General features: G+C 39.8%; 1 protein-coding gene across 1 annotated transcript; it reads right to left on the minus strand.

The window, feature by feature from the left end:
- Window positions 1–8,332: 8,332 nt before the first annotated feature.
- On the minus strand, window positions 8,333–23,375 carry C1QTNF8 (C1q and TNF related 8). Its single transcript, XM_075831454.1, has 5 exons — window positions 23,295–23,375; window positions 21,352–21,481; window positions 21,190–21,252; window positions 9,826–10,065; window positions 8,333–9,036 (listed from the first exon to the last, which is right to left on the minus strand). The coding sequence occupies exons 4-5, from the start codon at window positions 10,043–10,045 to the stop codon at window positions 8,489–8,491; spliced, it is 768 nt and encodes a 255-aa protein (XP_075687569.1). The 5' UTR covers window positions 10,046–10,065; window positions 21,190–21,252; window positions 21,352–21,481; window positions 23,295–23,375; the 3' UTR covers window positions 8,333–8,488.
- Window positions 23,376–24,617: the final 1,242 nt, after the last annotated feature.

A 24,617-nucleotide genomic window follows, 5' to 3' on the forward strand; every position in this document is an offset into this window, starting at 1 on the left:
TACTGCTCCTATATACAAGAATATAACTAATATAACTACTATAATACTGCTCCTATATACAAGAATATAACTACTATAATACTGCCCCCTATATACAAGAATATAACTACTATAATACTGCCTCCTATATACAAGAATATAACTACTATTATACTGCTTCTATATACAGGAATATAACTACTATAATACTGCCCCTATAAACAAGAATATAACTACTATAATACTGCCCCTATATACAAGAATATAACTACTATAATACTGCCCCTATATACAAGAATATAACTACTATAATACTGCCCCTATATACAAGAATATAACTACTATAATACTGCCCTCTATATATAAGAATATAACTACTATAATACTGCCCCCTATATACAAGAATATAACTACTATAATACTGCCCCTATATATAAGAATATAACTACTATAATACTGCCCCCTATATACAGAAACATAACTACTATAATACTGCCCCTATATACAAGAACATAACTACTATAATACTGCCCCTATATACAAGAATATAACTACTATAATACTGCCCCCTATATACAAGAATATAACTACTATAATACTGCCTCCTATATACAAGAATATAACTACTATAATACTGCCCCTATATATAAGAATATAACTACTATAATACTGCCCCCTATATACAGAAACATAACTACTATAATACTGCCCCCTATATATAAGAATATAACTACTATAATACTGCCGCCTATATACAGAAACATAACTACTATAATACTGCCCCCTATATACAAGAATATAACTACTATAATACTGCCTCCTATATACAAGAATATAACTACTATAATACTGCCCCTATATATAAGAATATAACTACTATAATACTGCCCCCTATATGCAGAAACATAACTACTATAATACTGCCCCCTATATACAAGAACATAACTACTATAATACTGCCCCCTATATACAAGAATATAACTACTATAATACTGCTCCTATATACAAGAATATAACTACTATAATACTGTCCCCTATATACAAGAATATAACTACTATAATACTGTCCCCTATATACAAGAATATAACTACTATAATACTGCTCCTATATACAAGAATATAACTACTATAATACTGCCCCCTATATACAGAAACATAACTACTATAATACTGCCCCCTATATACAAGAATATAACTACTATAATACTGCCCCCTATATACAAGAATATAACTACTATAATACTGCTCCTATATACAAGAATATAACTACTATAATACTGCCCCTATATACAAGAATATAACTACTATAATACTGCCTCTATATACAAGAATATAACTACTATAATACTGCCTCCTATATACAAGAATATAACTACTATAATACTGCCCCCCATATATAAGAATATAACTACTATAATACTGTCCCTATATACAAGAATATAACTACTATAATACTGCCTCCTATATACAAGAATATAATTACTATAATACTGCCCCTATATACAAGAATATAACTACTATAATACTGCTCCTATATACAAGAATATAACTAATATAATACTGCTCCTATATACAAGAATATAACTAATATAACTACTATAATACTGCTCCTATATACAAGAATATAACTACTATAATACTTCCCCCTATATACAAGAATATAACTACTATAATACTGCCTCCTATATACAAGAATATAACTACTATTATACTGCTTCTATATACAGGAATATAACTACTATAATACTGCCCCTATATACAAGAATATAACTACTATAATACTGCCCCGATATACAAGAATATAACTACTATAATACTGCCCCTATATACAAGAATATAACTACTATAATACTGCCCCTATATACAAGAATAGAACTACTATAATACTGCCCTCTATATATAAGAATATAACTACTATAATACTGCCCCCTATATACAAGAATATAACTACTATAATACTGCCCCTATATATAAGAATATAACTACTATAATACTGCCCCCTATATACAGAAACATAACTACTATAATACTGCCCCTATATACAAGAACATAACTACTATAATACTGCCCCTATATACAAGAATATAACTACTATAATACTGCCCCCTATATACAAGAATATAACTACTATAATACTGCCTCCTATATACAAGAATATAACTACTATAATACTGCCCCTATATATAAGAATATAACTACTATAATACGGCCCCCTATATACAGAAACATAACTACTATAATACTGCCCCCTATATATAAGAATATAACTACTATAATACTGCCGCCTATATACAGAAACATAACTACTATAATACTGCCCCCTATATACAAGAATATAACTACTATAATACTGCCTCCTATATACAAGAATATAACTACTATAATACTGCCCCTATATATAAGAATATAACTACTATAATACTGCCCCCTATATGCAGAAACATAACTACTATAATACTGCCCCCTATATACAAGAACATAACTACTATAATACTGCCCCTATATACAAGAATATAACTACTATAATACTGCCCCCTATATACAAGAATATAACTACTATAATACTGCTCCTATATACAAGAATATAACTACTATAATACTGTCCCCTATATACAAGAATATAACTACTATAATACTGTCCCCTATATACAAGAATATAACTACTATAATACTGCTCCTATATACAAGAATATAACTAGTATTATACTGCCCACTATATACATTAATATAACTACTATAATACTGCCCCCTATATACAAGAACATAACTACTATAATACTGCCCCCTATATACACAAGAACATAACTACTATAATACTGCCCCCTATATACAAGAATATAACTACTATAATACTACCTCCTATATACAAGAATATAACTACTATAATACTGCCCCCTATATACAAGAATATAACTACTATAATACTTCTCCTATATACAAGCATATAACTACTATAATACTTTCCCCTATAAACAAGACTATAACTACTATAATACTGCGCCTATATACAAGAATATAACTACTATAATACTGCTCCCTATATACAAGAATATAACTACTATAATACTGCCCCCTATGGAGAAGAATATAACTACTATAATACTGCCCCCTATATACAAGAATATAACAACTATAATACTGCCCCCTATGCACAAGAATATAACTACTATAATACTGCTCCTATATACAAGAATATAACTACTATAATACTGCTCCCTATATACAAGAATATAACTACTATAATACTGCTCCTATATACAAGAATATAACTACTATAATACTGCTCCCTATATACAAGAATATAACTACTATAATACTCCTCCTATATACAAGAATATAACTACTATAATAATGCCCCCTATATACAAGAATATAACTACTATAATACTGCCCCCATATACAAGAATATAACTATTATAATACTGCTCCTATATACAAGAATATAACTACTATAATACTGCTCCTTATATACAAGAATATAACTACTATAATACTGCTCCTATATACAAGAATATAACTACTATAATAATGCCCCCTATATACAAGAATATAACTACTATAATACTGCCCCTATATACAAGAATATAACTACTATAATACTGCTCCTTATATACAAGAATATAACTACTATAATACTGCTCCTATATACAAGAATATAACTACTATAATAATGCCCCCTATATACAAGAATATAACTACTATAATACTGCCCCTATATACAAGAATATAACTACTATAATACTGCTCCTATATACAAGAATATAACTACTATAATAATGCCCCCTATATACAAGAATATAACTACTATAATACTGCCCCTATATACAAGAATATAACTACTATAATACTGCCCCCTATATACAAGAATATACCTACTAATACTGCCCCCTATATACAAGAATATAACTACTATAATACTGCCCCTATATATAAGAATATAACTACTATAACACTGCCCCGTATGTACAAGAATATAACTACTATAATACTGCCCCCCTATGTACAAGAATATAACTACTATAATACTGCCTCCTATATACAAGAATATAACTACTATAATACTGCCCCTATATACAGGAATATAACTACTATAATACTGAGCCTATATACAAGAATATAACTACTATAATACTGCCCCCTATATACAAGAATATAACTACTATAATACTGCCCCCTACGTACAAGAATATAACTACTATAATACTGCCCCTATATACAAGAATATAACTACTATAATACTGCCCCTATATACAAGAATATAACTACTATAATACTGCTCCTATATACAAAAATATAACTACTATAACACTGCCCCCTATGTACAAGAATATAACTACTATAATACTGCCCCTATATACAAGAATATAAATATTATAATACTGCCCCCTATGTACAAGAATGTAACTACTGTAATACTGCCTCCTATGTACAAGAATATACCTACTATAATACTGCCTCATATATACAAGAATATAACTACTATAATACTGCCCTTATATACAAGAATATAACTACTATAATACTACCCCTATATAGAAGAATATAACTACTATAATACTGCCCCTATATACAAGAATATAACTACTATAATACTGCCCTCTATTTACAAGAATATAACTACTATAATACTGCCCCTATATACAAGAATATAACTACTATAATACTGCCCCCTATATACAAGAATATAACTACTATAATACTCCTCCTATATACAAGAATATAACTACTATAATAATGCCCCCTATATACAAGAATATAACTACTATAATACTGCCCCCATATACAAGAATATAACTATTATAATACTGCTCCTATATACAAGAATATAACTACTATAATACTGCTCCTTATATACAAGAATATAACTACTATAATACTGCTCCTATATACAAGAATATAACTACTATAATAATGCCCCCTATATACAAGAATATAACTACTATAATACTGCCCCCATATACAAGAATATAACTATTATAATACTGCTCCTATATACAAGAATATAACTACTATAATACTGCTCCTTATATACAAGAATATAACTACTATAATACTGCTCCTATATACAAGAATATAACTACTATAATAATGCCCCCTATATACAAGAATATAACTACTATAATACTGCCCCTATATACAAGAATATAACTACTATAATACTGCTCCTATATACAAGAATATAACTACTATAATAATGCCCCCTATATACAAGAATATAACTACTATAATACTGCCCCTATATACAAGAATATAACTACTATAATACTGCCCCCTATATACAAGAATATAACTACTAATACTGCCCCCTATATACAAGAATATAACTACTATAATACTGCCCCTATATATAAGAATATAACTACTATAATACTGCCCCCTATGTACAAGAATATAACTCCTATAATACTGCCCCCTATGTACAAGAATATAACTACTATAACACTGCCCCGTATGTACAAGAATATAACTACTATAATACTGCCCCCCTATGTACAAGAATATAACTACTATAATACTGCCTCCTATATACAAGAATATAACTACTATAATACTGCCCCTATATACAGGAATATAACTACTATAATACTGAGCCTATATACAAGAATATAACTACTATAATACTGCCCCCTATATACAAGAATATAACTACTATAATACTGCCCCCTACGTACAACAATATAACTACTATAATACTGCCCCTATATACAAGAATATAACTACTATAATACTGCCCCTATATACAAGAATATAACTACTATAATACTGCTCCTATATACAAAAATATAACTACTATAACACTGCCCCCTATGTACAAGAATATAACTACTATAATACTGCCCCTATATACAAGAATATAAATATTATAATACTGCCCCCTATGTACAAGAATGTAACTACTGTAATACTGCCTCCTATGTACAAGAATATACCTACTATAATACTGCCTCATATATACAAGAATATAACTACTATAATACTGCCCTTATATACAAGAATATAACTACTATAATACTACCCCTATATAGAAGAATATAACTACTATAATACTGCCCCTATATACAAGAATATAACTACTATAATACTGCCCTCTATTTACAAGAATATAACTACTATAATACTGCCCCTATATACAAGAATATAACTACTATAATACTGCCCCCTATATACAAGAATATAACTACTATAATACTGCCCCCTATATACAATAATATAACTACTATAATACTGCCCCCTATATACAAGAATATAACTACTATAATACTGCCCCCTATGTACAAGAATATATCTACTATAATACTGCCCCCTATGTACAAGAATATAACTACTATAATACTGCCCCCTATATACAAGAATATAACTACTATAATACTGCCCCCTATATACAAGAATATAACTACTATAATACTGCCCCTATATACAAGAATATAACTACTATAATACTGCCCCTATATACAAGAATATAACTACTATAATACTGCCCCTATATACAAGAATATAACTACTATAATACTGCCCCCTATATACAAGAATATAACTACTATAATACTGCCCCCTATGTACAAGAATATAACTACTATAATACTGCCCCTATATACAAGAATATAACTACTATAATACTGCCCCCTATATACAAGAATATAACTACTATAATACTGCCCCCTATATACAAGAATATAACTACTATAATACTGCTCCTATATACAAGAATATAACTACTATAATACTGCCCCCTATGTACAAGAATATAACTACTATAATACTGCCCCTATATACAAGAATATAACTACTATAATACTGCCCCCTATGTACAAGAATATAACTACTATAATACTGCCCCTATATACAAGAATATAACTACTATAATACTGCCCCCTATATACAAGCATATAACTACTATAATACTGCCCCCTATATACAAGAATATAACTACTATAATACTGCCCCCTATATACAAGAATATAACTACTATAATACTGCTCCAATATACAAGAATATAACTACTATAATACTGCCCCCTATATACAAGAATATAACTACTATTTGGGCGGGTTCACACATAGCGGAATTTCACTTAAATTCCGCTGCGGACACTCCGCAGCGTTAATCCGCAGCGGAGCCGTTTCTCCATTGACTTTCACTTTAATTTAGCAGTGTTCGTTTACACGATGCGTACAATTCCGCTGCGGAGCATAGGCTGCGGAGCGGAATTTGGTGTCCGCAGCATGCTCTGTCTGTTGCGGAGCAGTGGCGGACTCATGGCGGAATTTCTCCATTGACTTCAATGGAGAGTCAAAATTCCGCAATGAAGTCCGCAGATCTTATGTGTGCTGCGGAGCGTATTCGTTTTACTACCATGACATTTCTTCATTCTGGCTGGACCTATGTATTTCTAGGTCTACAGCCAGACTGAGGAAGTCAATGGGGCTCCCGTAATGACGGGAGCGTTGCTAGGAGACGTCTGTAAATAGTCACTGTCCAGGGTGCTGAAAGAGTTACGCGATCGGCAGTAACTGTTTCTGCACCCGGGACAGTGACTACCGATCTCAATATACATGTATCTGTAAAAAAAAATATAAGTTCATACTTACCGAGAACTCCCTGCGTCTGTCTCCAGTCCGGCCTCCCAGGATGACGTTTCAGTGTAAGTGACGGCTGCAGCCAATCACAGGCCAAGCACAGGCTGCAGCGGTCACATGGACTGGAGCGTCATCCAGGGAGGTCGGGCCGGATGCCGAAAGAGGGACGCGTCACCAAGACAACGGGCGGTAAGTATGAATTTCTTTTACTTTCACTAGGGAAAGTGCTGTCCCTTCTCTCTATCCTGCACTGAATAGGGAGAAGAGAAGCACTTTTCCTGCAGTCCGCAGCGGCCAGTCCGCATCAATTTTCTGCACATTTTGTGCAGATCCGCTGCAGAATCTGCAACGCAGATTCTGTGCGGCATTGATGCGGACAGTTGCGGAGGAATTCCGCCATGTGTGGTCATGCCCTAATACTGCTCCTATATACAAGAATATAACTACTATAATACTGCCCCTATATACAAGAATAACTACTATAATTCTGCCCCTATATACAAGAATATAACTACTATAATACTGCTCCTATATACAAGAATATAACTACTATAATACTGCCCCTATATACAAGAATATATCACTACTATAATACTGCTCCTATATACACGAATATAACTACTATAATACTGCCCCTATATACAAGAATATAACTACTATAATACTGCCCCTATATACAAGAATATAACTACCACTGCCCTTTATGACCAAAATAAAAATGTAACCAAAAGCTGTTATATCTGTTTACCTGAAATGATAAATCTATCGTATGTGAATAATCATAATAAAATAATATTTATTATGTACAATGTATCAATGAGAAGATTCATTCTGATGATAATTGTACTGAAGCAGTAGACTTTGGGTACAAATTTTGGTCTGACTCTAGCCCAACATGGTGGTCAATGATGCTTTTTGGGTAATATAAATACTCAGTCATCCATTGCCTTGACCAGGTAGCCATTGAAGATAATATAGACATCGGTCTCATCGTTGTATAACGCGTTCTCTCGTTCTCTCTTGAACATTCTCACCCAAACCTCATCCTTCTCCTTCAGCTGGAGCATAAGACTCTGACTCTGCATGATACTGCGGTCACTCGGCTGTGCGTACAATATGGCGATCTCTTCACTGTTCTTCATTATATGTAGATAGGTCTCCTTTAAGTTCCACGTGTGTACATTGAGGTTAAAGAAGTAGATCCCAGGAATGTAGCAGACGAAGGTTCCTGAGAACATGTTGAAGTGTTCATACAGGTTCACAAACTCAGTGTCAAATACAACAGTCTGGAAATATTCGATACTGTGTATGGATTTACGACGAGCCACGGAAAACGCTGCATATTGGATCTTGCAGGAGTTCCCTGGTGGACCTGTTTGGCCCTTTTGACCCTTCATCCCTGATGTTCCTAGTGGTCCTCGTTCACCTTCTTTTCCTGAGATTCCCGGAGGCCCTTTGTCACCCATTTCTCCCTGGTCACCTGGAAAATGGTTTCAAATGCATCAAATTTAGTTTTCTTAGAGGACCTGTCTCCTGACATGTCTATATTAGTCAATCCTTGTATTCCCCATGAAATCAAGATTCTGGAACATATTTTCTTATAACTCTGCTTTGTGCCGTTCCTCTGTTATTCCACCTAGAAATTTATGAATAAATTGAAAACTGGGTGTTACCAATTACCCTTGTCAAAGGGGCGTGTCCCTACAGTTTCACTCTGTCAGCACTGATTGGACAGTGTCAGTCTGTGTAGGGACACACCCCTAACTGGTGACACCCAATTTTTTTTAATTTATTCATAAACTTTAAGGAGGAATAACAAAAAAACAGCACAATGCAGAGTTATGAGAAAATATGATCCAGAATTGTTATTTTATAGGGAATGCAATTATTTACTGACAGTTCTTCTTTAGGACACGACATGACAAATGATAATAGACGGTTAGGACATGTGAGCAACTTTTTGTGAATTTTTTGGACATGGTAATCTAAATAATCCTGACCGGTTAGGGCACCCTCCAAAAACAACAAAAATGCAAGACCTGTGTCACCATCCTTCTGTTTTTCAAAAAGGAGTTATCTTGATAAAACAACCCCTATGTTGACTCTGTAACTACAATTTATAGGGGTCTCCTGGGTCATCTGGTTGATATGGTTGTCACTCCATGATCTAGTCACTACTTAGCACTGTAAGGGATTTAACGTCAATCTAGCCATGATATGACTCAGGTATGAGACTCTCTATGAGCATACAAGCCATGAAGTGCTTCACCTTTGAGAATAGTCATCTCTATACGAGGCTGGACTCTTGGCATTGGGTAGACAACATATTCCTTCACTCGGCTCTTCTTTAGGGGCTCTGCTGGCTCCTCTGAGGCTCCGCAGCAGCGGACACATGAGGGGTTTCCAACTTCTTGCCATAGAAATGTTCTTGGTGCAGCAGCATCAACAGACATAAGAGTTGCAAAGATGACGACCACCGGGAAATGCATCACAGGACTTTTTGGCTTTGCTGAAATAATAATAGTAATAGTGAATATATTGTTTTATATCGAGAACAGAACATTACATAATTGTAAAAATTTCAGCTCCCTTCTGCCACCACTAGAGGGCTGATTTGTATGCAAGTCTTTTTCAGGTCAATAGTAGCCATATATAGCTGTTTGGTCACATCCCCTTTACGATTAGGTGGGGAAAACCTGTACAGGACTCCCCTCTCTAGAGGAGCTACATTGTTAGCAGGGGCCCAAGGGTCATGAAAAGGACGTAAAGGGGGTAAAGAAACTTCTGTTCTGGGTGGCAATACCTGGCACTATAATGGAGGACGCAGTTTAATCTTTGCTATGGGCCCCCTCTTTTCTGCAATATCTCATACTACTTTGACATAAAAAAGAAAATTCAGAAAACATTCCTACAAATATTTAGTGTAGACGTGACTGCTCTATTTGAAGAACACAAGTCCAGATGTCGAATTACACTTTTTTTTTGTTCTTTTTGTTTATGTCGAGGTTAAAAAAAGATTCCGTTTTCAAGCCATAAGTTCTCATTGTAAATTGACAACTGTTGTAGATTGGGTATTCTGGCCGCACATTGGCTACTCCGACCAATTACCAATTGGAGACCACCAAACACTCAAAGGGGAACTCCACTGAAATCACCTTTAGGTCTAATGCAGAAGGCCATAATACAACTCTGTACATGCCAGGATTCCTACAGCACCCATAGAAATCTATTGGCCCATATTGTACTTTAGAGCCATAATATAGCTCCCATAGAAGTCTATTGGCCTATACCATAACTCTGAGTCTTAATATAGCACCCATAGAAGTCTATTGGCCTATACCGTAACTGAGTCATAATATAGCACCCATAGAAGTCTATTGGCCCATTCTGTAACTCAGCCATAATACGGCACCCATAGAAGTCTATTGGCCCATGCAGCAACTCAGAGTCATAACATAGCACCCATAGAAGTAATTTGGCCCATATTTCTTAAGCGCAAGGCTGTGATTGTTTCTTAAGGATAAACTTGATGGACTTGTAAATTTTTCCACGTATGTAACCATGAAAGCGACCACAGATAAGGAAGGCTCTAGAGGACCAAACAGCATCACATAATACATTATAAACTGTGACCACATGTAATTTTTTAAGTTGTGGAGAACTTGTTTGAGTTTAACCTTACAAAATCCAAAAGACCAGAGGTGGTCATCACATTATAGGGGCTTCGTAGCTCTTGACTCCATCCGTGGATCCAAAATGACATTCTCATGTTCCCCGTTTGCAGCGAAGAGAAGACCACCCATGCAGAGACACTCTCCATCATAGTCTCTGAGAGGAACAGGAGCAATGATCTTCAGTTCACTATGGAGAGTGACTACAGAGGTCGCAGAGTGATCACCCCGCAGTTGCCAACCACTACTATAGACCATAAATGAAGACCACTTTAGGTCAAAGCCAGGGATAGATACATGATGGGAGGAGAACTAAAAAGTATCCCTCCATACAACTCTCGATATATATGGTCTATATATCAGCATTATATTATCATTGCATTAAAGAGAACCTGTCCCTAGGTGATATTAGTTGAATTGGTTTACTGATCTGAATAGCGCTGCCTCCCTGATTCCAGTGCGTTTTTTTTTCCTCTGGTCCCCCCGCCCCAGTCCAGAGATATGGCCAAAGTTTTGGTGGCTCACTATATGCTAATTTGCTGTAGTTAGCCAACAAGGCGTGAACTACCTTCAAGCTGCCTCGCGCTGATTCGTCAGCATAACAGGCAGTAAAGCTAGCTCCACCCCTTTGGCTAACTACAGAAAATTAGCCTATAGGGAGCCAACATAATAGTAGGCCATATCTCTGGAATGGGGTGGTCCAGGAGAAAAAAAAGCTAGAATCAGGGAGACAGCACTATTCAGGTCAGTAAACCAGTTCAGCTTATATGACCTAGTGACACGTCCTCTAAACGGAACCGGTCATCAGTTTTGACGACCCTAAACCTCAAAAAAAGTTTTAACAACTCCTGAGTCATATGCAAATTACTCTCAAAGTGTCCGCTGGGCATTTCTTCTGCAGGCAACTCCTCCCGTCTAGGCCTTATTAACATCTCTGATGCCTCCCGCCTGATCCACTGTTCTCTTTCAAGAGATGTCAAACAAGTCTAGATGGGAGCGGTTCCATCAGGGTTATCTTGGTTTACCAGTAAGGGTATGTTCACACACAAAACGAAAAACGACAGTAAAATACGGAGCTGTTTTCAAGGGAAAACATCCTCTGATTTTCAGCCGTTTTTTAAACCACAAACGTTTTTTGAGGCATTTTTTATTGACTCAATGAAAAACGGCTCCAAAAACTGCTCAAGAAGTGACAAGAACTTTTTTTTACGGGGTGTTTTTAAAAAAAAAAAAACGTCCCGTCAAATCAATGGGCAGATGTTTGGAGGCGTCCTGCTTCCGTTTATTCAGCCGTTTTTGGGGGGGGGGGCGTTTACGTGCGTGTGAACATACCATTAGAATAGAGCTGCAAGCTGGACTACAATTGCAGTCAAAGGTGCAGAAAACTGCAACAGAAAGCAACAATGCAGATGTGAACAGAGCCTTTCATTCTTCCTTTGCTGCATCTAATGCGGATGTAGCAGAGCCCAGTTGCGTTCATTAAGAAGTGATATTTTTCAGGTGATCTCCATCCATTACAAGACGTTCGCCAATAAACGCCCTGGTATCCAGCAGATAAATATTTAGCATACCACCCGCCTTGGATAAGGATGCCCTTTCATATTAGGATCCCTCAGTTTCTATAAACCACTTTTGCCCCCCAGGAGCAGTTTGTGTAGACTCAAAAAACTTCCAAACCTAGCTGCGGGACAATTTCCCTCAGATCCCATCTGTTATTGATTGAGCTTTTGAAAACAGTCGGTGCTTGCGGTTCGCTTTAAGGCATTAGCGCCATGGCAGTCCAGGAGATAATCCTCTCCGCTTTCGTATGGCAGGTGTGTTCCTCCTGTTCAAACTTATCACAAGAAAAGTTTGAGTTTTCCGAGAGAAGGAATTTTAGAAAATAACCCTCTGAGTCCCATTTCCGCTTGCTGCACACATGCTGGCTGTATGTGAATAAAACAAAGCAGAAGATGATGAACAGGTTGTTCCTTGTTCCCGCTGTTCCGTTCTTCTGTTTGCTGAATTTATAATACATGTTCATAGACAGAAGACATTTTTATTTTGTCTGAAATTACTGGAGAAGACTAGAATAATGCAAAAACTGCTTAAAGGGACAGCAAATCCAGACATTGAGACATATACCAGTCCGTAAGACCTTCTACCGGCAAAAGAGGTCCAGGTCCTCTGATCCCCACCATGTTTGTCACAGGTACAATTAGGACATTTAGTAGAGCATATGCTCATTCTCTGTTTGAAGTGCTGTTGTTCTTCCAAAAATTATAAAAGTGGCCTGGAAATCCAGGCAAGAACAACTAAAAGGAACATCTCTTGCTCTGGAGGACCTGGAATGTCTACGCAATACATGGACAGTTCATTGATTTCAATTGAAATTGTGTAATGCTCTATTTCTCCTGTGGTGGCGCTGCAGGGGAATTGAACGCTTACCACCAGGTTCTTCCACAGGTTACACCAACAGGCCATCCTATGATCAGCTGATCATCAAGGGACCGTTCTAACAAGAAGGGATTTCCCAAACTGGAGAACGCCTTTAAATAGCAAAAACATTTACGAATAATAAAGTGTAGGATGGGAACAGACATATTTACATGCGGCTGAGATGATGAAGTTTACAGACAGTTAATTACATAGAAACACGAGGATCAGATCTTGTTTTCTAAACCCAAGGTCAAGGACTTCACATTTTTGCTTAGATTTGTTTTGCTGTACGGCAAAATTCTTCCTACGTGGCCGGAGCTGCCTCCTTTCTGTGACCTTCAAATTCCACTTAAGAACCGTCCCATCCAGTCTAGTGATAAAAGGATCACATATTATTGAAGGGTGAGTTTGTTTGCATATATTATATGACATACGATGCGTTTCTTGCCAAATTTCCCATGTCTGGGCCCTATCCCAGAACCTCTGGAGGACCTCAACCTCATCAATTCTGAAGTTATCTCCACGCTAAACATTTTTATCGCTCATTACCCCATTCAAGAAGCTAGAGGGGCGCTGGTGGGGCATGTGGCCTGGGTTCTGGAAGGTGCCAAAAAAGCCACGCTGCCTTGGCCAGGGAATTAGATACAGGGCTAGGGTAGCAAACAAAATCTTTGCGCAGGGAAAAGGATTTTAAAGGGGTTGTCCAGGATTAGAAAAACATGGCAGCTTTCTTCCAGAAACGGCAGCACAGCTATCCATGGGTTGTGCCTGGTATCGCAGCTCCGCTCTATTAAAGTGAATGAGGCTGAGCTGCAATACCAAACACATCCTGTAGGCAGGCGTGGGGTTGTTTTGGAAGAAAGCTGCCATGTTTTAATAGTCCTGGACAACCCCAAGCAGATGTCACCCTAGGACCACAGGGTAGCAAAGTAACCATTCAGCTGTTCATGTCTGGATACCCAAGCCTGGTAGATCTCCATATAGATTTTTGCACAACCAGATTGTAATGTTGAGTCAATTTGATGGCGTTGTTTCGACTGGAGGACAGATGACCAGAGAAAGTTATAAATGGCTTCACCCATTTAAAGGGTTCGCTCCAAGTCCCCCAGAACAAGAGACGTTCTTTGCACCATCTCTCCGGTCTAGCTACTAAACCGGGGCTCTACTAAATGTCCGGTTCAAGGAATAACAACATTGTACCTTCTGCCTAGAAGATGTTTGAACAAGACACGATCATCTACGTTGTTTGCACAATACTTCCGAACATTAGATTGTGCTTATTTATTAACTTGTATGATCCACCCAAAATATGCCCTTGAGACGTGTCAAGTGGTGCCAAGATTTCACAACCATCATCTTCTGTATTGAAATTGATTAAGATCAATCAGTCAATGTTATGCTACAAAAGTGTATTCACAAAAGTAGTTTTAAAGGGAACCTGGTAGTGGGATGGGATGGGATGCTGGTTTTTCCATGGTCACTTCCAATTCTGCAGCCATGATAGTCCCGGACGTCATCATCTTCTCTCTGATAGCCAGGTCCGAAAGTTCTGGTAGTGTGTAATAATTGTGTTCTATGAGAATGACAATCCAGGAGCGTAGCTATAGGGGGTGCCGTGGTAGAAGTCACTTCCGGGCCCTGATGCCTGAGGAGACCCTAAGACACATCTGTCACATAACAAGACACCAGTATTATAAATGGCACATGGTGGGTGGGCGGCCCAGTAATAAAGTTTGTATTTGGGCCCAGGAACTTCATGTTACTCCTCTGGTGACAACATTGGATCTCCACAAGAGTGTGGAGATTTAGTTTTGACTATGGCAGGCCACGGGACTTCTCTATACAGCCCCAAAAATGTCTAGGGTCTAAGGTCAAGGGAAGAGGGTCAATCAGGGTCAAACTTTATGGTTAGGAGGACTCATGAATAGGTGGGATGTTGCCACCACATATGGACATGAACCTCATAAGATGTTTACATGGACCTCTCTTTATGTAGGCCCATTAGATGAAGACATTAAGCACACACATATGAGTACAGTTGGAGGTGGTCTCATCTTCTAAGGTATTGACTGCATGGTCCCATTTAGCATATAGCAACAGGACATCCCAACAGTCTGTAAACTGGTATTACACAAGTGCCACCTGACCTACATGTTGGCTACAACTTCTCCACCATATTGAGGGTGAGATAGCTTCGATCATCAGGTGTGTTGTCACGTCTCGAAGCAATGTCACTTGACGTACTGGCTCCTTGACTACCAACAACTGCATCTTGTGGAGTAGAAAATGTCTCCATGCAGAATATGTTAATATTTTTATAGATTTTCTGGGGGTTTTGCCCCCATCATTTCAGTTTTATAATGCCTGTTCTGATAGTATTTTGATCTGTCCATTTCATTTGCAGCTGCTAGAGACAGAGGAAATAGGAAGAATTAGGAAACACAGAGGTGCCGATTGCTACTAATTGTCCTCACACCTCTCTTGAAAGTCACTTTATTTTACTTATTACTCCCAGTGGCCTGTGTATAAGAACCTTTATATTTTGCCCTAGGTGCATAAATTTATGTATGTAGTTATATAGTAAGGACAGGCCTGAGCGGGTTTGTCACGATCTAGGGGTTTCTGGACCCACTAGGCCGCTCCGCCGTAGCGGAGAGGCAGCTGGCCAAGTCACAGTCAATGCACAAGTCTATACAAGAAGTACGTAGCACAAAAGCACCTGAGATAGTCCAGACAATTGGCAGGGGCTTTAGCACGGATGGAGGTGGATGTGGCAGGTTGCGCCAGACGTGGCGGATGACAGCAGGTGCAGCAGTTTGCGCCAGACGTGGCGGATGACAGCAGGTGCAGCAGTTTGCACCAGACGTGGCGGATGACAGCAGGAGCAGTAGTTTGTGCCAGACGTGGCAGATGACAGCAGGAGCAGCAGGACACGACTCCAATTATTAAACAGGCTCAGGCACAATAACACAGCACGGGATACAGGATACAGGTAGCAGGGCACGGGAACACAGGGAGCAGGGTAATACTAAGGGACCATTTGCAAGACTAACATGGGAATTACAAACAACGCACAGGCAAGGATCGAAAGGACAGGGCCCTTTTTATAGTTTAAGGTGCTCAGAGCATAATTCATTCATTACATATGCGCGCTGGGCATTTAAGGCCGAGAACCAGTGCGCACGCACCCTCTAGTGACCACTGCGGGACAGAGGGGACGCATGTGCCGCCATCTCCGGGGAGGGAGACGTCGGCAGGACGAGGAGGACCTACGGGAGGCAGGTAAGAGGTGGTTGTGGTCCGTGACCGCAGCCGCAACAGTGTTCACAGATTATTGGAGGTCTTCGGTTTAATATCCCAAATTCATAGCAGTGATCTCAGGAAACAACACTAGTAATATCAATGACAATAGACAGACACTTAATAAACAACCCCCAGGACTACCACTGGACCACCAGGGAGCCACTGCTAGACGTTATTTTTCCCACTGGAAAGCCAGAAAACAATCATGGATCGTGCTATGGTTTTCACCTTTGGACCACCACAAATCAGGTCATAAATAATCCCATTAAACAATCAAATATGCGACAATTACTCTTCCACAAGCTGAATGTGCCACTGACAAGGCAGACCATGTGGCTGCTATGGGCCCCTCGGAGGAGGGGCCAATACGTGGTTGGTTCTATCCCCTTTAGCATTAAGATTTGTTATGCCCCCCGCCCCTTTGGTGTTGACCACCGGCCGTTGACTATCTGAGAATGAACACTACATATCTTCCTTTTGTTATGAGCTAAGTCCGGTTTATTTTCCTATACCAGTTGACAGTGGGCTTCTTAAATGGTTGGGGCAGTATAGCCGGGAATGTAGTCCAGGTCTAGCACTCGCACCTTGAGCTCAAAGGCCTCTGGTTATGTTACTCTGAGCCTCTATGTACAGAAGATAAAATCAAATAAAAAAATAATCAACAGACTTCATACAACCAGACCCAGAATAACATTTTTGGAAATTCCAACAATGGGATTTTTTTGAAGGTGTTGAGTATTCTGCTCCCCAAGAACATACAAAGGGACTAGACAATGATTTTGGGGAATTGAAAACATAGCCGGAGAAAATGAAATTGTCTGAGTGGAATACCAGATGGAAGGCTTATCAAGCATGAATGCATCGACACCTTCAAATGTCTCCAAGCATGTTCACAGCTCCTAGTCCAGCTCTCGTAACTAGCTGTAGTCATGTGGAAATAATCCCCTGGCTACAATAACAGTCAGATATAAGCAGTCATCCAGATGAGATGGAGCGTTCAAGATCAATCATGGTCTAATTAAGATCTTGGAAGGAAAGATCATCTCTGAGGACCCAGACAGAAGATGACTCCGGGGCTAGTAGAGAAAGGTGGTTTATCTGATATTTCCTTGTTGAGTTCCTTGCCTACTTTAGGTCAAATATCGATGGCATTTAGATGTAGATCTTGAGGTATGTGATAGTGGTAGGCCATGCCACTACTACGAGGTCCATGGTGGTGGTGGAAGAGGGATGGTAGGGTTGGCATCTAGTTCCATGACCATAGAGATGACATGACCATAGAAAGTTAGCTAGGCGGTGGAAATATTATTGTAATGTCTTCAACCAACGTTATTGTGGTGACTTGACTCTTAGTCGAGTGGAGGGAGATGAGTAGGTACGACACATTGGCTTTTACTTATCTCTGGGAAAACAATAGGATCAGTCAAGTTGAAGTCCAACCTGTCGAACGTGACTAGAAGACCAGAAGTTCATGATAAGAGCTGAGGGCTGCTCATGTGTGGCCAATGTTTGCTGTCGTGTCCAGTGGTAACTCCAGTCATGAAGGACCTTACTGGAAAACCCCTTTAACTGTTGTTCCTACAAAGGGTTTAGTAAGAACATCTTGATAATGACGGCACGAGAGTTGTGGCTTATCTACCTCTGACCACCGATCACCTACTCACCTATTTTCTTACTACCATATACAACTGCTCTAGGCAGGAAATGATGTGGGAATTTTAAATTTTTAGGATGTTTAGCAAGACAAAAAGAACGTTCCTACTACAATGCCAAGGAGAACAAAGTGGTCTGAAGGATGTTCCATAGAGAACTGTATCTGATGCTTCAGTCTTTCTATGTTAGGCCTCATACAGAAGGTCGTATTATGGATCCGGGTGGTGTCCATAAAATTCTATATTTCAAATTTGATTATCCGCCTGAAAAAAAAGTGGCATGCTCTACCGCACGTCAAATTTAGGTGTTATTCTCATAGAGGCACCATACAACGGCATGAGAAGTGCCTAAGGGTCAAAAATACCATGCAACCGTACAGGGCATAGCCGTTGGCATCAGCCCTGAGTGTGACAAAAGGATTAAATTGAACCTGCATTCAAAATTTCCCCCCATTCCCCACTAAATACTGACATTGACAATTTTATGGCAGTCTGTAGTCAGTGGCCATTACCAGCTAAAGCTACAGGCAGCTACAAATGGCAGCTGGCAGTCTGTATTTAGACATGTTTAATAGATATCGCCATCAGGTTTATTAACAGCAGCCAAACTTCAGTGGTTGCAGTGGCACTTCAGCCCCGGTGCCATAGGGGGCCCAGCGGGCCATCTAATACATGAATACAATAGGGCTACATGTGACATGTGATAGTAGGGGTGGGGGTTGTTACAGATTTTTCATGGGGGGGGCCCAGGAGCTTTAAGTTACGCTTCTGCTTATGGTTGTGTCTGGTATTGCAGCTCAGCTCCATTGAAGTTAATGGGGCTGGGTTGCAATACCAAACACAACCAGTGCACAGGTGTGGCGCTATTTTCAAAAGTAAGATGCCATATTTTTCTAGTGCTGGACAACCCCTTGTGTTAAGCCAGCTGAAGGCCGGATTCACACACAGCACTTTGGTGCGTTTTTCGTGGCGGTTTCGTTGGCAATTTTCACTGTATTTTTATTTCAGGGAAAAAAACACTGCAGTCAGATCTTAATTTAAAGTCTATCGTGAAATATAGAAAACTCTACATACAAAGCGATTTGTTTTGCGCCATTTTCGTGGTCTTTTTGTGTTCAGTGACGGTTTTATAAACCGCAGCACACTCTGGATGTGACGTTTTTCTCCAAAAAATGCCAGAAAAAAAGCCCTGTGTGAAGGAGTTCCTAAACCTTTCCTTGAAGGAACACAGCTTTTGCTAAAGCAAGCTGTCAGGGTATGCTGGGAGTTGTAGTTTAACAACAGCTACTAATCTATAGCCGGCAACCATATGCACCGCGGCCGGTCGCCACTCACCGCTCTTTATATTCCAAGACAAAACGCTCTCAGCAGAGGCAGGAAAAAAATTCCTTGTCGACGTCCTTTAAAGAGTTCTGCTACTGCTGCGTATAACTTGCTGAAATCTTGAATATAAAACAGACTGCGAAGCTGTGAATTAACCCTAGAATGCCAAGGAGTGCCAGAGGAAAACTAAAGCTGGCCATTAACGTAAAGACGTAAAAGCGGCGTTAGAAAAAGAACGCGAGTGACGTGGCACTATATTTCAAAAAGACATGCGCTTTGTTTTGCGACACATATAACAGATTTGAAAAAAGATGCATTGAAGTTGCGTGGCTAAGAAAAAAATTTGCGACAATTTTCCCATAAAATAAGTTTTACCCAGAGAGGAGAAGACCATCCCACCCCCGATTGGTAGATAAAGGGGTGTCTTCTTACAAAACCTCTGCCATCCGGTTCCTGCAAGAATTTGTTTACTCTGCTACACTAATGACGTCATCTCAACACATAACCTCAGCAGCCAATCGCTGGCCGGCTACAGTGACTTCAATAGCGTTAGCCTTAAAGGGGTTGATCCAAAAATCCACAGGATAGGTGATAATTGTCTGATCGCTGGGAGCCCCACTACTGGTATCCCCACCGATCGGGAGAATGGTGGTCCCGAACTTCCTGTCCCTCCTCACTGATCGACTCCAGTGAGGAGGAGTTTGAATGGAGCGGTGGTCGAGCAGTGGGGACGAACAGGGGGTTTGGGACCACCATTCTCGTGATTGGTGGGATGCCATTTTGGAAATGGGTAACTAAACGATTGACAAACGTGTGAGCGCTCAGCCGTTTCGTGTCTGTTCGGCTTTTCCCGGAAATCAATGTATCGGAGAACGGACTCAATAGAAAGTCTAGGAGCCCGTACTCCGATACATCGGCTTTCCAGAAAAAGCCGAACAGAAACGAATCGGCTGAGCGCTTCTGCCGCTTCGTTTGAGCGATTGGTGGGGGTCTCAGTGTTCGGACCCCCACCAATCAAAACTTCGGACATGTCACTATGACATGTCAGAAGTTTGTCAAACGTTTAGTTACCCTTTAAGGGACATTTCCTACAACTGCTGCTTTAAGAAACAAAAAAAAAACCCAACAAAAACGTATAAAATACAACAAGGCACAAACATTCCACAATGATATAAAGTGTCAATGAAGAAATACAAGAGGCTGAAGGGTTCAGTACAAATGTCTGGATCACAACTTTACAAGCTGATGATAATAGTTACAACTTACGGTTTGGAAGTCCCCGTTGTTTTCATGAACTGATCCGTGTGGTGTTTGCAGTTTTCGTAGTTCCTAACAAAAGACATTGTCAGATTTAAGGACTCCACCCTTGGTGGTTACTTCATGCATTGGCCACGATGACGTCCCCACCCTGTGGTCTCCTGCTCTTACCTCTTACTTCCCTGCAGGGTATTTCAGGGATCTTCCCCCGTTCTTTGCCCGCTGCTTCTTGGTCTGAGGCTTCTCCAGGAACTCAGGATTTGGCTGCCGGAGATTCCTTCAGACACATCGCCGAGTCCTCCTGGAGAGGTTAAATAACAAGTGTTACATTTGGCTTTCACGTGTGAATTTGCAACTTCTTCGAGCATCGTCCCATTCCCTACTGGCCTGAGGACAAGAACAGAGACACAGATATAAACCCTGACACAAACTACTCACAGGTGAACCTGGTGCCAAGGGCACGGCCGCCACCACATATATTACATACACCCCCCACACACTCGTCACTGCATGCCGATTATAGTCATAAAAAGTCCCTAAAGTTTGTACAGGATTAGAAAAACATGGCTGCTTTCTTCCAAAAACAGCGCCACAGCTGTCCACAGGTTGTGTGTGGTTTTGCCGCTCTTTAGTGGAGCTGAGCTGCAATACCAGACACAACCCATGGACAGGAGTGGCGCTGTTTCTGCAAGAAAGCAGCCATGTTTTCCTAATCCTGTACAAACCTTTAAGCCCCAAGCGTAATTGCTGCAGATTTTCCGTCCGAAAGTCCGCACTAGTTCAAACTCGATTTGGTGCGGACTTTCGGTTGGAATACCATGCGGTATCTGGGTTAGGTTTGCTGCAGAGATTTCAGCAGCAAATTCAACCTGTGTGCAGGAAGAGGAGGAATGGAGTCTAAAACTGGAGAAGAAATAACTTCCTCCATCTGCTACATCACCCATGGACTGTTGGACGGTACAATGTTTAGGGCTCTACCCTCTGCCTATGTTGCCGCCTTCTAGTGCCCGTACACAGAGTTTTCGGATATTAGGGTCCTCTCCAAGCCGCTTCACATCAGGCAGCACAAGTCATTATCTAACCATACCTCAGTACGAAACTGTAGGCTGGAAGACGTACAAATCCATTCGAAGAGTGAACGTCCCACATTTACGCCTGTTTTTGGCGTAAACTGCACCTCTAAAATGTCACAAATGATGACGTGCAAAAATTTTGTGAAAAAATTTGCGAGAATTCTTGGAACTAGAAAATTTGGAAAGTGCGTGTGGTATCATGGAGACATAGTTTAGGCTAGATTTATAAGGGTAAGGCCAAACGGAGTGGCCCTAACATGGTCGCAACACGGCCAACTACCGCGCCGGCACCATAAAGGATGTATTAATATAGGGCTGCATGATTTTGCAGGTAGGGGGACGATTTACCTGCAATAACACGCGGCAATTAACAGGGTATTTGACAGCGAACATGGTGCCGGCGTGGTTGTTGGCCGCGTCGAGATCTTGTCAGGGCCGCTCCGTGTGGCCTTACCCTTAAGTATAATAGGTGGAAATGGTGCAAATTTGGCAAGCGTAGATTTTATGTCCTGACTGTTAGACAGGTGAAAATGCTCGACATTAAGGACATGTTCACTTAACGCTAAAAAAAAACGACGTATAAATGCGTAAAAAACGCTAGAGTTTTTGCAAAGCACGTAATTCGGACTCCCATTGACTATGGGAATTAGGCACGTTTTCAGTTAATTTTCAGTGCGTTTTACGTGCCAAGAATTCAGCAGACGCTTCTTTATTTACACGACGCGTTTATTAAACATGCAAGTGTAAAAAAAAATGCGTCATATGCACTACAATGCGTTTTCCCATTGATGTAAAACGCGCCTTTTTAACAACTCCCTTCAACTACCATCTTTACACCATAGTTTTAGGGATAGTAATATCTCAATAATCTACAAAACATATCTTGCTATCAGAGTGGAATATTATTGGATTTGGATGATGACTTTTGCAAATATTTACACGCCCTGAGAAAGCAAAAGTTTCTAAAAATTGTATGTGACGAGCGTCTAATTCGGCGTAGACCTTTACGCATTACTGTGTGCATTGTGCGGTTGGACTCACCTGGAGCAGATTTTCAGGCCTTGTTCCCACAGGCAGCTGGAGCACGATTCCTTAATCCCCAAAAATGTGGATGGAGCATTACATGGCAGGGCTGGCCGGGGGCGGTATCTTCACACGAGGTCACTTGGGACGTCCGGCTGCTCCTCCAGTAATTGTCCTGATATAAATAGCTAAGATAATAGGACGAACCCTTTAACATTCAGAGGAGAAACTCTGGTGGAAGGGACGGAAAGCTGCGCAGCCAAGATGCGATCGTCAAGAACTGGAGACATTTTTGTAGGTTCTAAAGTCTAAAAATATTTGATTGCAAAAAGAAATGATTTTACGGCACCCCACACTGGTATGTTAATATGGGAAGCACATAGATTACAACGCCAAGATGGTAGGCTCTTCCAAGGTTCAAAAATGTGCATCAGTTGGGCATCTAAGAGGGCAAACCACATCATTAAAGAGGGTACCGGAGGTGTAACTGTAGGGGTGCAAAACCTTTATTCTTGAGGCGCCCATCTAACACATAGAAGGGTACCCCTCTTTGTTCCCATGGGGGGCCCCGGAGCTTCAAGTCTCGTCTCTGGAGAGCGCTCTAGACTTTGTAGGTCTAGGACTCTTTAAGAGATTAGCTCCAAGGGGGGCATATGACCCTGTTTAAAGAGACTAGAAATCCCAGTGATCATCTGATGGTGATATATTGCCCCCTTAGGCCCTGCACTGGGCGTAACACTTTGAGGCAGAAGATGCGCCAAATTTATCACATGTATAAAAAGTTGGGCGCGTTTTGCTAGACATGTTCTCTTCCTTACGCCTCCTCTTGGTTGGCTTGCTTTAGTCCAATATCTTGCCCCAAACTCTCGCGGCAATTTTGCAGCACTTAGGCACATTTAAGCCACTCCCCATTTTTGATAAACCACATCCCTTTTATAGACACTTTTCGAAACTGTATATCGAAGCGTAAAAAGTGTCTAACACATCTGGTGCAAATTGAGCCAAAATTCTGGTGCATTTAGCTTAGTAAATCCCCCCCGTGTATCAGTTTTGCCCGGAGTGTTCCTTTAAGCCTTTCTTTTACGGAGCACCTACTTATTTAGTGGTTTATAACACAACTGCATGTCAACACCAGATCACCCTATTACATACAAGACTTGGCATTTAGCCTGAAACCGTCAAGTCTAGTACAGACAGACAAGGGCAAGCAAGGACAAGCCCCACTAGACGCGAGGAATTCTATAGATATCGATGGCTGCACCTTAGGACGTTTGCTCCTTAGGTTTGTTCCTTGCCTTGTCTGACCGTCACAACCTTAGGGCTTATTCAGACGAACGTATA

The sequence above is a fragment of the Rhinoderma darwinii genome, chromosome 6, assembly GCF_050947455.1.
Source record: "Rhinoderma darwinii isolate aRhiDar2 chromosome 6, aRhiDar2.hap1, whole genome shotgun sequence".
In the NCBI taxonomy this organism is placed as follows: domain Eukaryota; kingdom Metazoa; phylum Chordata; class Amphibia; order Anura; family Rhinodermatidae; genus Rhinoderma; species Rhinoderma darwinii.